Source organism: Cibotium barometz, chromosome 62 (assembly GCF_041138505.1).
Source record: "Cibotium barometz isolate CiBa-2024 chromosome 62, ASM4113850v1, whole genome shotgun sequence".
Classification (NCBI taxonomy): domain Eukaryota; kingdom Viridiplantae; phylum Streptophyta; class Polypodiopsida; order Cyatheales; family Cibotiaceae; genus Cibotium; species Cibotium barometz.
This window is the reverse complement of record NC_141107.1, coordinates 16,039,040-16,054,099: the sequence shown is the minus strand read 5'-3', so window position 1 is coordinate 16,054,099 and position 15,060 is coordinate 16,039,040. Positions and strand designations below refer to the sequence as shown.

Here is a 15,060-nt window from a genome sequence, read left to right as displayed (position 1 = left end):
CGGCTCTTTACCCCATTATTGAAGTAAGTTTACACTTCCCATCTCCTTTTGTTTGGCTCTAGCCCTTCGAGTGTCGAGCTCTTGTTTCCTTAAGCTCAATTCTCGTAGCTACCGTTCTACCTCAATCCTTCTCAGATCTAATTCTACTTCCTTTGAGGTTGGGAAGAATACTTGACTAGTCCTAGGTGCACTTTCCATGTCTCTTCTCATTCGAGTGTGGTGCCAGTGTTTGAAAGCCTTGAATTTGAAGCCTTGGACCAAGTCCAGCGCTGGTTAACGGACCCATACCCGCAGATTGTGCCTCTTCATCATTGTTGGTTTGGAGACCAAAAAATCTCTGGACTATATCAATGATACCGCTAGATCTAGTAGGGGAGGGTGGTTTCTCCTCTTCCCCAAACCCAAAGTATCGCAGCTCTTCTTCCATGGATTCTTCACTACTAGTTTCGACGGTGGTCAGATTCCTTAAGAAACTCAATTGAGTGCTTACTGAGTGGCATGAACCCACACTCTTTTGATAGGAAGATCTTGGGTGATTTAATGCACTATCGTCACAAGAGTGAGGTCATCTCCGATGAGCTTTCCAGACCTCAAGTGCATGTGAATATGATTTGATAAGCTATTTTGTTGTCCCAATTAAATTTTGGTGAGATACTGTCGACTCATTTCTAAGGCCGTGAGATTGCAGAGAACAGTTCTTCACGGTGTGAAGTGTCACAAAACTGTTCAATTTTTTACACTTTCACGTGTTTAAAATTTTTGCTTTAGACTCAGAATTCCACGTTACCTTGTTATTATTTTCAATGGTCTCAAGACTTCCTTAGCCTCAATCCGACAATCCCCGGTTCGTGAGTTGGATTTGATTAAGGCGTGAAATTACAGAAACAATTCACGCCGTGAAGGGAAAAGGTTTCACGTCATGAAAAGCAATTGGTTCACGTCATGAACTGAAAATGGTTCACGTCGTGAAGGGTTATAAAATGGTTCACGCCGTGAAATAAAAATGTTTCAATTCCGCAAGAAAAAGCACTCATTGAAACACTTGGTGGTGTGGAAATGCATGGATTCTTCAATAAATAAACAAAAGCCAACCCTTCTCTCAAATTTTGTTAACTCCTACCATAAAAAAATATCCTAATAGATAAAAGAAGAATGGAATACAAAGATGGGCTAAAAGTCATGTCGATCACATGTCACGCACCAAGTTATAACAAAGAAAGTTATGAAGCAACTAAAAAATGTCGTGCTGCAAGAAGACGATGGCGAAGAACGCAATGAAGGAGAAGAGCGCGGAGGTGGTGAATCGGATGGCATCGCCGTTGTTTTTGGCAGGGGCCGGTGCGGGAGCCGCAGGGGATGAAGATGGCGGAGGAGGCGGAGCTGATGATGGAGATGAGGATGGTGCGGTTGAGGCCGATGAAGGCGGAGATGGTGGAGATGAGGATGAAGGCGGAGATGGGGATGGTGCGGTTGCGGATGAAGACGGAGATGAGGACGGTGCGGTTGAGGATGAAGGCGAAGATGGCGAAGGAGAAGGCGGAGATGGCGAAGATGGGGACGGTGCGCTTGAGGATGAAGGCGTTGACGGGGTAGGAGATGAGGCTGTCGGAGTACTGGGTGGCGGAACTGAAAACTCTGGTGTTGGCGCAGGAGATGTCGATGACACGGGCACAGCTGCAGCACAAATTAAGCACACCCACACACATAATTATTCACTTTGCACAAATTAAGCTGGGGCACGCACACGTAATTCAACACTTTCTACAAGATTACAAACACACAGAGCTGGGTTTAAGTGAAGCCCGTCTGTTTAAATTGAGTATTAGGGTGCATGCAGACCTCGCTGCATATATTGAAAAGGTTACCTGATGGAGGAACAGCTGAAATTGAAGGTGGTGGTGTTGTAGTGGGAGGTGCCACGGTAGGGGTGGGTACTGTGCCTGCACAGCCAAGCCCGTTGTAATAATAATTCAGAAAACTGTCTTGATTGCAGTGATAGTATTAAGAAAAATTAAGACTAAATTACAGATAAAATGCGCCTGACCTGGTGAGGGAGCTAGTATGGGGGGCGCCCTAGCAGGAGTTGAGGAGGGAGCTGACGAAGCTGGAGATGTAGCTGTAAGATAGCAACCAGCAGAGGAAAATTAAGCTAATTACTCGTTAGATCACGCAAAGCTTACAGGATTAAACGAAAGCTCAGTGCAATTCTATGCTACTGATCTATATATGTTTAAGCCACTGCTTGCATATACTTAATCGTTCTAAGCAATTTACTGATCAAGCTTTAGCTAACACTTGCATCTGATTACTTGCTTCAAAACTACATTTAGGAAGATTAAGTGGAGGAATTATTAAAGCCAGTTTACCTGCACACTGACTAGGGGCAGGGGTAGAGACGTTGCAGAGAGCAGGGAGCTCGAGAGCAAGGGTTGTGTTGACGGGGATGCCAAGAGAGCTGGCGTTGAAGAGAACGCAGAGGCAACTGGGGCTGGTTTTCACAACACTAGACAGCCCAACACAGCAGTTCTTGGGAGGGGCGGAGACATTCCCCTGCACAAAATCAAGGCATGGCACGAGAGAAATTAGGGCATTGCCACAATCAGGGGCTGGTGCAGGGGTCTGTGCAGGTGTTAAAGATGAGTTGAGGCAGATGCAGACGATGAGAAGCCAGAGGAAGCTGGCCTCCTTGATGCTGAAGGAGCCCATTATTGATGTAATGATCTTGTTTGCTCTACAATGGAGTAGAGTTTTCTGAGAAAAGGCTGTATAAGGTGGAGAAACTGAGGCCTTGTAGGCACCCTCTAGTAAAGGTAGATGCTTACCCACTCATATGTCCCAACACGCAAAAGGGTCAAAAGGTAAGGTTGCAATCTTGAAAAATTTGTGACAATTTATTCCTATAGCTAGATAGCTGATTGAAAGAAGAATTGTGTAGCGTGGCCGTTCAAACGCTGCTTAGAGCCCACCCCCTAATGGGGGTGACGGACTACCTACCTCATCTAGTATGAACACAACTTTTGAAATTTTAAACTTTCACACTTGGGTCACACTTCGGAAAGTGTTTTTTGTTGTATGGCTTGGCCGTCGTAACAACGCGTAGGTCACCTACTTGTCCCATGATCACCAACCCCACCGGTGATAGACCACCCATATATACCAGATCACCGTTCACGAAAGGGGTTACCCAGTGGTGGGCACCTCCACGTTTCCTTCACTTCGGGTTGCGAAGCAAAGATGTGCCCTATGACAAACTCCTATGGGAACCTCCTTAACACTTCTCCTATGGGGGTGGGTTTAGATAAGGTTGCTTTTTGATGGGCGTCATGCTTGTCTAGGCCAGGTTACTTTTTGGTGGGCTTCATGCTTGTTTTAAGACTTTTTGGCCATAAAAAACAACCACTCTTTTTTAATGGTGGTCAAAAAATAAGGTCAGCCCATCAAAAATCATCCTTGGGTGGTCTAAGGGGTGTACAAATGCCGGGATTTATAACTAAAATATATAAATTTCATCCTTTAAAATTAAAGACAACATAGAATTCTAACTAAAATTTGACGTAAAAATTACACTACAAACTGGGTTATGTGAGCAGTGATCATGTGAAGGGTAAAATTCTATGCATTTTCTTCGCTGTCCAAGGATGGTCTAAGGGCTATACAAATGCCGGGATTTATAACTAAAATATATAAATTTCATCCTTTAAAATTAAAGACAACATAGAATTCTAACTAAAAATTGACGTAAAAATTACACTACAAACTGGGTTATGTGAGAAGTGATCATGTGAAGGGTAAAATTCTATGCATTTTCTTCGCCGTCCCCTTGAAGCCTTCTTCCGCAATCCCGTTTGTACAAACCAAAACGCGAAAAAAAAAAATCACAATACAAGCAATGGCAGTTTGACAATACAAAATATCTCTCGTTCCTTTATATAAAAAAAAAGAGAGAGAGAGAGAAGTTCAGTGGCAAAGCAAAAGTACAATTGGACAAAGGAGTTTTGATGTTTTTTGGACTCCAGCGTGAGCCTAGTTACACGTGTGGAGTCTGTAAAAAAAGCTCCCCCACGCGCAGACGAAAACCTAGGATTGAAAGCTCCCCCACGCGCAGACGAAAACCTCGTGTGTGACGCTCGTTCGCTTTCCCACTCGTCTTGACCATCTCGTAGCAGGTTGAAATTTTGGTTTTCTTTGAAATCGATGGCTAACATTTTACCAGAAAAAATCCCCCCCTTTCCTATTCGAATGGTATTATTTGCTTTCTCTCTAGTCGCTTCTTCTCTCGCCTGCGTTTTAGCTCTGTAAAATACTTGAAAATTTTAAAATGTTTTGCACTAAAATATTAAAAAAAAAACTTGCTATATTTCACCAAACCCGTCAATTTCGAAGGGCAAGGGTGCCCGTCTCAAAAATTAAGCCCGATGGCCACAAAAGCTCAGATAGAGTTAAATTAAATATGCAATGCAGTGCTCCAATTTCTCACACCCCCACAAATTTTGTGTTTATGTTTGTTTGTTTTCGTAGCTTGTGTCTATGTGGCTTGTTTGTTTGTTTTTTGTAGCTTGTGTCCCTTGAATTTTTTTGAAGACCTCTAGGCTCTTGGGTATTTTCCAGCTTCCTGGCCTTTTATTTTCCAAGGACTAGGATGTCCTTGGCCAAACAAAGGAACAATCTTTTCCCTTCCTACCAACATCACCCTTAGTTTATAACTTTCTAAAGGATGTTTTAAATTATGGATAGGGGACACCCCTTGTTTAATGGTATGTATGTGGCATATGCCATGTGTGGCTTCATCTTACTACCTAATACATTGTGGGCTCATAGAATCTAGTTCTAATACAAAGAAACAATTAGCATGTTTCAAATCAAGGCATTTAGATGTTAGGCACGTCATACTCTATGCCTTGATTTCAATCACAAGCCTCAATGAAACCCCAAGAGGCACTTTGGGTGGATTAAGTAAGAGCAAAAAGTGAAGTTGTTTTGCCACCTAATTTCATTCTTGACCCTACTCAAAAAAATCTTTGCAATGACAAAAAACTCATTATTGTTGGTGTTATGTCTCTCTCTCTCTCTCTCTCTCTCTCTCTCTCTCTCTCTCTCTCTCTCTCTCTCTCTCTCTCTTTGTGTGTGTGTGGGGGGGGGGATGGGGAGTGGACTATGTTACTTTCAAAACAATATATAGTGCTTTTGTTGATTTATATTAATGACTACATGGAAAATAATTAAGAACCCACCAGTTGTCTCATACCAGCTTTCACATCTTTTGCCATTACTCAAAGCCCATGCCATTAAATGGACATCCAAAGATCGCATTATTCCATTTAAGAATAGAGTTGACATAAAACATCTTAGACACTTGATAAGTTTATTTGTAACTGAAATTATAATTTATAAACATGAAGGTTTTGGACTCTCATGGTGTGCAATAAAGGGGTTCATCAAAGCCCGTGTTCTAGCTGTGTTGTTAGGATGGTGATTGAACACTACCCCCAATGAATCAATCATAAGGGATAAGTTGCAACTCCCCCCTTGAATCTCCTTAGCAGTGTCTTAATAATGAGTTTGCAACTTATCACACACACAAGGGGGAGACACTTGGTAAATGGTCTAAACCCACTCTTTGTGGAAGGTATGCATGGTCAAAAGTTATAAACAATAAACATATATGCATGTATAGCTATTAAGAAGTCTCACTAAGTTTTGGACAATTATGACATAGCGTGTAAGAAAGTGTCTCATAAAAAAAACGCATGAAATAATGTAACATGCTGACTTGCCCCTAAGGAAGTATATGATCAACTGTGTGCTCACATACTCATTGAATCAAAGAAAGGACACCAAAATTTTTTTTTGGATAATCTCATTCCCTTTGTTGAGTGTTGCATCTATTCCATATAGCCACATCATTGAATCAAAGAAAGGACACAAAAAATTATATTTAAAGTTCAAAGTAGGTGTTCAATTTTGTTGGCATGAATACTTTCTAGGGTCTAAAAACAAACAAAGTGATACCTCCTCAAGTTTACAAATAGGTTAATGCCAATAGTACATAGAATAGCAAACAATGTATTGTGCATCCACTCTATGAACAAATCATGTAAAGAGAACATGCTTTATCCTTGCTACCACACAATTTGTTAAACAACGTTTAGCACACAAAAATCATACCATAACTTTTGCTATAAAAGCATGCACTACTCGAAAGAATATTAAGGAGCAAAAGAATAAGAAATTATGAAAGCTTCTCTTTTTGAACTTTTGAATAAAAAGCACAAAAAGTTTTTCCTTAGTGGTGGGGACACTTAGTGGGAGAATCATTCTTATCCTAGTGGTGAATTGAGCAGACATTTTTTTAACTTTTGTATTTTGATAAAGGTGTTGAGGGAAAACAAGGAATCGATTTTGACAAGTACCTTGTAAGTATATATAAATAATTACAAGTATATCTACTCACAAGTACCTTGTGAGGATATAGAAATAATTATAAGTAGCTTATGAAGTGTTTGCAATTCTCAAAGAGTCTACACTTTGATGAGCTCACTTATTTTCAAGGGTTATAATTATTATTAAGGATTTTGTATGAATTGTTCATCATTGTATACAAGTGGATCACTAACACATCATAATCGACCTCAATTTTACATCACTTACTGTTCATCCAATTCTCGTTGTGGTCAATCATAACAATGTTGTAGAGATACTACATGAACCCATGTGTGTGATTGTGTGCACATGCATGCATGTGCGTGTGTGTGTTTGCATGTGCATGTGCGTGTGGTGTGTGTGCACGCATATACACACATGTGTGTGTGCATGTGTGCACGATGTGTACATGCATGCGTGCTTGCTTGGAAAAAATAAAACAGAATCCCCTCTACAAAAATGACATCCTTACTACTAACAATAATCTTCTTAGTGAGAGGATTGTAGAGACGACAACCTTTGCTTCCAGCATTATAACTAATAAAAACACATTTCACTGCCTTATAATCAAGCTTAGTTCTACTTTATGTTGGCACATGTGTATATGCCATATAACCAAAAATGTTTAACCTTAGGTTTTTGATTGAACCAAGCCTAAGGAGTGATAGTCTTCAAAGCTTTAGTAGGGTACCTATTCAGTGCATAGGTAGTGTAAAGAACTGCTTCTATCCAAAACTTGTGTGGAAGCTATTGACCTTTAACCATGCATTGAACCATATCCATGAGAGTCCTATCACGTCTCTTAATAACACCGTTGTGTTGTGGTGTACAAGGAGTTATACACTGATGCTTAATGCCTTTTTTTTGCCAAAAAATCTTTGAATGCATTAGACATGTATTCCCCCCATTTGTTGCCGGAGCAAGTTTGCAAACGATGCAAGAAGATCCTTTAACATCCCATGTTGTTGCAAAAGAATCAAACCAAGAATATAATAGAATTGTGGCCAAACTAGCATACCATAATTGGGCATCTTTCATTGCATTAGAAGTGTCTACCAGATAAATCAACATTGCACTTGTCATACATGTCTAATTTGTACAAGCCACTAGTGGTTAAAGATCTAGTAAAGCACAATTTGTTTGTCCCATTCTCTGTCATGGACAACACATTTATCATTTGTAAATTCAATATTAAGACCCCCTTGCTATAGTGGACACAGAAAGCATATTTTTGTGAAAACTTGGAATAAAAAATACATTTTAAAGATAAAGATTCTCATCACTTACAGTATTGAGAATTATCTCACCACCAATACCACGTTGTGCATTCTCCATATGTTTCACCAACTTCTTTGAGAAGTTATGTGATTAGAAAGACCATTGTCAAGAAACCAACTATCAGCAGTGAACCGTTGCATGAGACATGCATCCTATTCAGGATTAACTACAAATATCCACCATTAGTGAGAAGTGAGTGAGAAGTCTCAGGATTAACTACAAATATCCACCATTAGTGAGAAGTGAGTGAGAAGTCTTGATTATGACAACAACATTAGAAGATTCCTCTTTCTTGGAACTCTGATTGTTGTTGCTAGAAGCAGAACTATTGAAACCCCTATTGGATTTCTCTTTCTTCTTTTCCTTATTTTGAAATTTGAAGAAATTTTCAATTACACGGCTAGGTTTCCTACAATATCGGCAAGTTACCTTCTTTGGCTATTCGAAATCACCCTTAGCCTTTGATAAGTTTTGTTGGAATTTGTCTTCCTATAAAAGTTCTTACTCTTATCTTTTGGTTTTACAAGTGCCTGATTACTACTAGAAATCTTAAAAACATTCTTTTTGCTAAGCTAACGAGCTTGTGATAGGTAAGAGGGCGTGCAATGCCTGATAAAGGGAAGTATTGAAACTGTGATAATTAGGGGTGATCTTAACCATGTTCTTTTTAGGAATGACTTCATCAATATTAAGAAGTTTCTCTCAAGTCCTATAAATTTGTTAAATGTTCATTCATAGATCCCTTTTCTTATATATTTTCATTATCAAGTTGTCTTCTTCTCAGAAAGGTGATTCTTGCATCATTTTTAGCCTATTACATAATTTCTAGAGTGTTCCAAGCAAGCATGGATATTCTACAAGAGCGAATGTGTAGAATAATAGACCTTCCAATTGATCAGCAATTAATGCTAAAGCTTGAGCGTGATGTGAATCCCACCTTCATTGTTCAACATTAATTTGAGGAATTTGTTGTTGGATCTGTTGGCCCTGACCCCTTTGAGGAGTTGCAACAAGAGAAATTACAGGAGGGCAAGGATCATCACCACAGACATGACCCCATAAGCGCTTTACAATAAAGACAATTTTGGCCATAAAACTCCATAGGGAGTAATTTGACCCATCTAATTTATCCTTTTTGGAAAGAATACCAAACAAATCATTTGTAGAGTTGTTCCAGCCATACTTAACTATTGGAGAATTAAAGAAGGAAAGATGCGAAAATAAAGGTTGAATTAAAGTCAACAACAATTAAACTCTTTGGAAACTATGAGTCCGATTAGAGTCTCCAATCAGATGATGGAAGGCTTTGGTCGGCAGACGATTAGAAGAATTGCTAATTGGATGGTGGGAGAAATTACCGATTGGAGAAGGTGATTCTATGGTTTATGAGATTGAAGCATTCACTTTTGGATGCATCACTTGTCATGTGAGATACATGGTGCATGGCTATGTGGCACGCCATGGTTTTGGTGTATTACCCTTAGATGATGGCGGTATTCTTGCACATGGCATATTGGATTTATGTTTTGGATTAATGGATATACCGACATGCCTTCCTTTCGACCCCGGTATATGTGGTAGCCAAATTGTAGGGGTTGGAGATTATAGTAGCTATCCTTTTGATCCGGGTGGTTACTTGTGCTTGAGGAGGTTTGATCGTTGGTCTCTTGGGTTTCCTTTTGATCCAGGTGGTCAAAGCTTTTGATAGGTTATCCTTCGGCTACCTTTGAGGATTCAATTGGTGCATAAAAACAATGATTATGGGTTGCTAGAATTTCTAGAAATCACTATTTGGAAAGCCCTATACCTTTTGGTTTTGGATGTAAAATGCATGGAAGCTTCGTGAAGTGAATATGCCATTATGGAGTATATGATATGGCTTGATTTGAGGGCATTGGGGGGGTAGTTTATAGCCATGCATATGTCTTTTTGACTCCAACATACATGCCTCATGCATGAGCATGCTACTTGACATGAGTCCTTGATGGTATTCTTCATTCATACAAGTTTGTACATGAATACCTAAGGTTTTGAGGACGAAACCTCTTGGGTGGGGATGGTTTGTAACAAAGTAAAAGAGACTTAAGTCAATTTAGGCCCAAGGCCAAGAGATGAAGGGGATGTGAAAGGGGCCAAGGGTTAGGACTAGGGTTGGGCATGCCCATGGACATTAATAAGTGTAGTGTGAAAGGGTGGGAGAAGGGTGGCCTAGTATATAAGTGAATATGGGGCCTAATCTCTTATGAATCTTGATAATCACTTTCCTAATGAAAATTACCCTTTATTTTTCTAATCATAAGCTAATCTCTTTTAATATTTGCTTAATCCATGTCTTCTAGGCTAATGAGGCTAGCTACTTTCTTTCAAGGTGGTTGAGTAGCCACACATGCTAATTTTATGAAGGCCCTTTCTTAGTCCCACAAAAGTCGTTTTACTAATTTTAATCTCTTTTAAGGAATAGGATGCAGCTCATGATAAGGTCATCCAAGAGTATTAAGATTAGATCACAACCCTATCAATGGCTAATCAAGATCAAGTTACTAGGTGTCAGTGTAGATTATTCTTCCAAAATTCAGAGTCCAAACTTTAGTTAATAATATCTTAGCTTAATCATGTAACTAACTTGTCCATGTAGACACCATAGCTATTAGGATATGTACTCCCATTTACACCCACATGAGTTATATTTATCATAGATGCTACATAGAATGCAATAATGCAATGCATTGAGCCATGGTTGTAATAAACAAATATTTTCTAGGCTTGCAATAATTACGATGGATTAACAAAGCCACATAACAAAAACATAAGGACCTAGACTTTACTTAATGATCACAATTATCCTAGCTCCTAGACTTAACTTACATGCCTAAATGATCACATTTACCTAGAGTTTTGGCGCATTGTGAATGGAATAGAGAAAAATCCCTCGAGCAAGAACCTAGACTTGAGTAATTTCAAGATCCCATAGCTTTTACTGTTCACAAGTCTCTTAAAAGGAGCTCTTAGATATTTCAAAATTTGTCACAAGTCACTTAAGAAGCTCTTACATATTTAGAAATTTTGTTAAAGGACACCTTTGTGAAAATCATAAATCTTTAAAATAACATACACCGACATCAAGAGGCACGTTATTTAGCCAAGGTTTTAAAACCAAAATTAGTATGCTTAGATATTATATGTACACGCTTTTTAAAAATACAATGGTTTTAAAGGACTTATTCGAGTCTCCATACGAAAGTTGTTCATATGAGCATCTTCACATGCATGTGAAAATTTTAAAATCTTTAAAAATCACATAGACCAATATCAAGAGTTATGTTATTTAGCCAATATTTTAAACTAAAATTAGTATGCTTAGCTATTATATATGCACACTTTTTAGAAATATATACACACTTTTTAGCTATTACTATGCTTAGCTATTATATATACACACTTTTTAGAAATATGATGGTCTTAAAGGACTTGTTTGGGTCTCTTAATGAAACTTATTCATATGCGCATCTTCACATACATGATATTAATAGTTTTTTCTGATTATCTTGTTGGTTTCTCCGATGGTTGGCAAGGAGGCATTTGGGATGCATTTATGAGATGATAGACTAGAATGGATGCATCAATGGTCATGCAGATAAGTATTACTAGTACTCAACGCACACGTTGTTGCGGTATGTAAAATACATTAAGAAGCAAAATGTAGGAAAGGAAGCCGGAATACAAAGGGTCGAATCAGGAATAGAAGCCGGAATACAAAGGGTCAAATTGATGGGATTTTTTCCTCTTATTTTTTAGAAATCCAGGATTTCTTTTTTCCCTACTCTCCTTGTGCCTTGGTTGTCCATGGTTAATATGTAATAGATGGCTTAGTACTTACAGTAAGGTACTAGGAAATGCAAATGTTAAATAATGGAATAACTAATTATCATGAGTATATGACTTCTATTATAAACCACATTCAATGATTTACTTGAATTTCAAATTTATAGATTGCATTGCATCTATATGGCTTATAGTTTTATATTGCCCCATGATTTATGGACCATGAGATATGATTCAAAATCAATGGCGCAAGATACATGATGGTGTTGGTGACATAATACATAGAAGTATAAATTTTATGATTTTTTTGAGAGATCTTGTGCATTCTCTCAACTACACTTATGTGGTTTTCTTTCCATAATAAAGCACATGACATGCAGTATAAAACACAAGACATTATGCATGAGCAAAAAAACCCACCTTAAACTTGTTGGTTAATAATTTCATTTTAAATTTTGCAAGTTACAAGACAATATTATAATACAATTAGATAGGAATTTTAATGAGCAGCATTCATCAATCATTGAACAAAGAAAAGAAAACTCAAATATGATGTATTGCTAGTATAGGGAGAAAATGATTTGTAATCTCAAAGCAACATGTAAGTTCTATATTGGTTGTAAAATGTCCATAAAGGCGGTATAGATTTCCTAAATAAAAGTTATCCACATGACGTGATACTCAAGTGTTAGATAGTTGGAAGAAGATAACACTCACACATTTAGGCATGGTCTTCATCTCTTATTAGAGATCTGTATAGCATCACTTTTGAGGACATGCAATAATGCTTGGGAGCTTTCTAGAATCTGCAATAATAATTTTCAACATTTTAGAGATCAAACCTACAAATTTGAAAAAAAAACCAAATAAATAAATTTCTCCAATTTAGTACAAGAGAGAGTGAGGGGTAATACTTTTCCATATGCAGCCTCAACGTCTTCAATGGTTTTGTCATAGTCATTGATATATGCATACTTGCGAGACAAGCTCTCATCGATTTCTGCAAGCCTCTTGGTGAGTACCACCAGATCCTTTTGAATGCTAGCCTTTTCTTCCTCCTCATTTTGAAGCATTTTGGTAATCTCATCCCTCTTCTCTCGAAGCTCATCAATGCCTATTTTAACGAGGCATCACGATTAAAAATATAGTTTGAGGTGGAGTATCTTTTATGTTGTCGCACAAAGGGGTGCTAAGGACACATAATGGTTTGATGCGAGGCTTTCATGTCATGCATTTTAAGAAGAATAAAATGAAGCCAGTCTAGAGAGGCTCATCAATGCCTATTCAAGGATCCATGTGCGGTCTCTCTAATGGAACATAGTTACGAGTAAACAACCTTTAAATTTTCTCATATATACATGCACACACTGGTGTGTGTGTGTGTGTGTGTGTGTACATATATATATATATATATATATATATATATATATATATATATAGAGAGAGAGAGAGAGAGAGAGAGAGAGAGAGAGAAAATTATTGGGAAATGTAATGAATAGTTTAATCTTCTCTCTCACATGCATGTCGCATGTGCGCATGCACGTGTGCGCGTGTGTGCATATATATATATATATATATATATATATATATATATATAGAGAGAGAGAGAGAGAGAGAGAGAGAGAGATTATAAATCTAGCATCATGTTGAATGAAGATTGAGAGATGTGAGGGGTATACATACTTACGTTGTATGAGCTCCATGGTGTAGTCCTCAAGTTCACCTCCTCCACTAGCAGCAGAAGAGCGGCTTGTCATGTGCATGGGGCACCTGTAGGTGTCATTGAATCGATGGTAGCGGTTGACCGGTCCCCTCAGGAGACCGCCATCGAGGCTAGCGCTCCTGGCCGCCCCGGGCAGCCTCGACTCGTAATGGCCCCCCTCCCGATCACTTGATGCCGCTAAGGAATCCGTCGTGGATAAAAAGGGGTTTCCTACTTTGCTCTATTATCACCTCGTCATTAAATTTTATTTGTTTTAAACAAAAAAAGCGAAGCCCAACCTTAGTCAAAGAGTTGCAAAATTAATTAACACTCTGCATTAATTAATTTTAAAAAAAGAATACATTGTCCCACTAACCTCCCTACAAGAGTTGCAAAATTAATTAATTACTTTAATGTCTCAATGTGTACCTACATGTAATTAAAAAGTTTAAACATATTACCAGAGACTTCAACCTCCACCTTTGCTTACATTTAATGGGGTTAAAATAGAGGAAATAATCCAAAAGAGAGTGTTCTTTTGAGCACTCCTTTAAACTCATTGTAAAACAGAATGTAGACTTGATTTTACAAATTCTAATAAATGTTTAATTTAACACCATTAGACCATTTGATGATGGACTCTTTGGGATTAAAGATCTTATGTTGATGCTATGCATTATGAAATTGGTAAGGGTCTCTTTGTAAGTTCATTTTAAAAAGATTTAACAAGGTGGAGAAAGTTTATAGTATTTAGGAACATAAAATCTCTCTCTCTCTCTCTCTCCCCCTCACACACACACACACACACACACATGAAGCTCAATGAAAATTGTCATTTACAAGTCTTTCACATTATAATGGTAAGAGAAGGATGTTGCTCGTACAAGCAAATGGCTATTCTAATGTATGTTTTGACATGTAATTGAAAGGCAAAGGTCAAACTAGGCAAAAGAGACCCTCCTTCAAAAATGAAGCCTACCTCCAAGGCACTCCACAAAGGAAGAATGGTAATGTGGTGTGACTAGTCTCTATATTATAAAAAAGAAGAGTTTCACAAAGCTACCAGGAGACATGAATTCGGAGGTTCGGGAAGAGGAAGGAGGTTCGAGGGACGTGGAGGTAGAATTTGAATTTGGAGGTTCGAGGAGACGCGTGAAGCACGTGTGAGGTGACAAGGGTCTAAAAAGGATCAATGCATGTGCATGCAATGATATCATAAATGGGGTGGGCAAGTCTATGTACAAGATCATCAAACATTTGTATTGGGCTTGCTGATCATCAAAGAGGAAGGACTCCATGTATGGGATTAAGGTGCAGAGAGGGTGATCACCAAAACACCTCCCAATGCAGGAGGGAACCAATGTATTGGGCCATGAAAATCTAAAAAATGAAGTGGGCTTAATGTAAGCAGAAAGGGGGATTAACATCATAATAAGGGGGATTAACATCATAATTGGGATGGATTAAGGGGAGCAGATTAACATCATAATAAGGGGGGTTAACATCATAATTGGGATGGATGAAGGGGAGCAGATTACCTGGTGAAAGGCGGCCTCGTCACATTACGGAGCGCTCGCCGGCAGACTCTCCGTCGTGTGCTCTTGCATGCAGGCTCTGACCCAAACCTGTGGGCGACGCGGGTGACGATTCAGAGAAGAAATATGCAGAGTAGTAGTAATCCAAAGCAGAGAGCGGATTCACGGCGCTCGCATAACACCATGGCGGTTAGCACAATCACGTTTCTTCACACCCCCTCGTCCAACCTTTCATAAGCCTCCTTTTTGCACCTTTTAAGTCAATGGCTCCACATTTCTTTTCCCCTCCAACTAACAAAACTT

The 15,060-nt window shown here is 38.7% G+C and overlaps 2 protein-coding genes across 4 annotated transcripts; both read right to left on the bottom strand.

The window, feature by feature from the left end:
• Positions 1-1,122: 1,122 nt before the first annotated feature.
• On the bottom strand, positions 1,123-2,833 carry LOC147604183 (uncharacterized). Of its 3 annotated transcripts, none has more exons than XM_086795189.1 (4): positions 2,367-2,833; positions 2,045-2,116; positions 1,866-1,940; positions 1,123-1,635 (listed from the first exon to the last, which is right to left on the bottom strand). In XM_086795189.1, the coding sequence occupies exons 1-4, from the start codon at positions 2,704-2,706 to the stop codon at positions 1,232-1,234; spliced, it is 891 nt and encodes a 296-aa protein (XP_086651315.1). In that variant the 5' UTR covers positions 2,707-2,833; the 3' UTR covers positions 1,123-1,231. The 3 variants fall into 3 exon arrangements, with proteins under 3 accessions (XP_086651315.1, XP_086651314.1, XP_086651313.1); XM_086795188.1 differs by having other exon boundaries at positions 1,123-1,677; positions 1,902-1,940; positions 2,367-2,832; XM_086795187.1 differs by having other exon boundaries at positions 1,123-1,674; positions 2,367-2,827.
• Positions 2,834-12,081: 9,248 nt separating this feature from the next.
• On the bottom strand, positions 12,082-14,847 carry LOC147604182 (microtubule nucleation factor SSNA1-like). The gene is made up of 4 exons (XM_086795693.1): positions 14,761-14,847; positions 13,208-13,463; positions 12,435-12,634; positions 12,082-12,326 (listed from the first exon to the last, which is right to left on the bottom strand). The coding sequence occupies exons 2-4, from the start codon at positions 13,281-13,283 to the stop codon at positions 12,255-12,257; spliced, it is 348 nt and encodes a 115-aa protein (XP_086651819.1). The 5' UTR covers positions 13,284-13,463; positions 14,761-14,847; the 3' UTR covers positions 12,082-12,254.
• Positions 14,848-15,060: the final 213 nt, after the last annotated feature.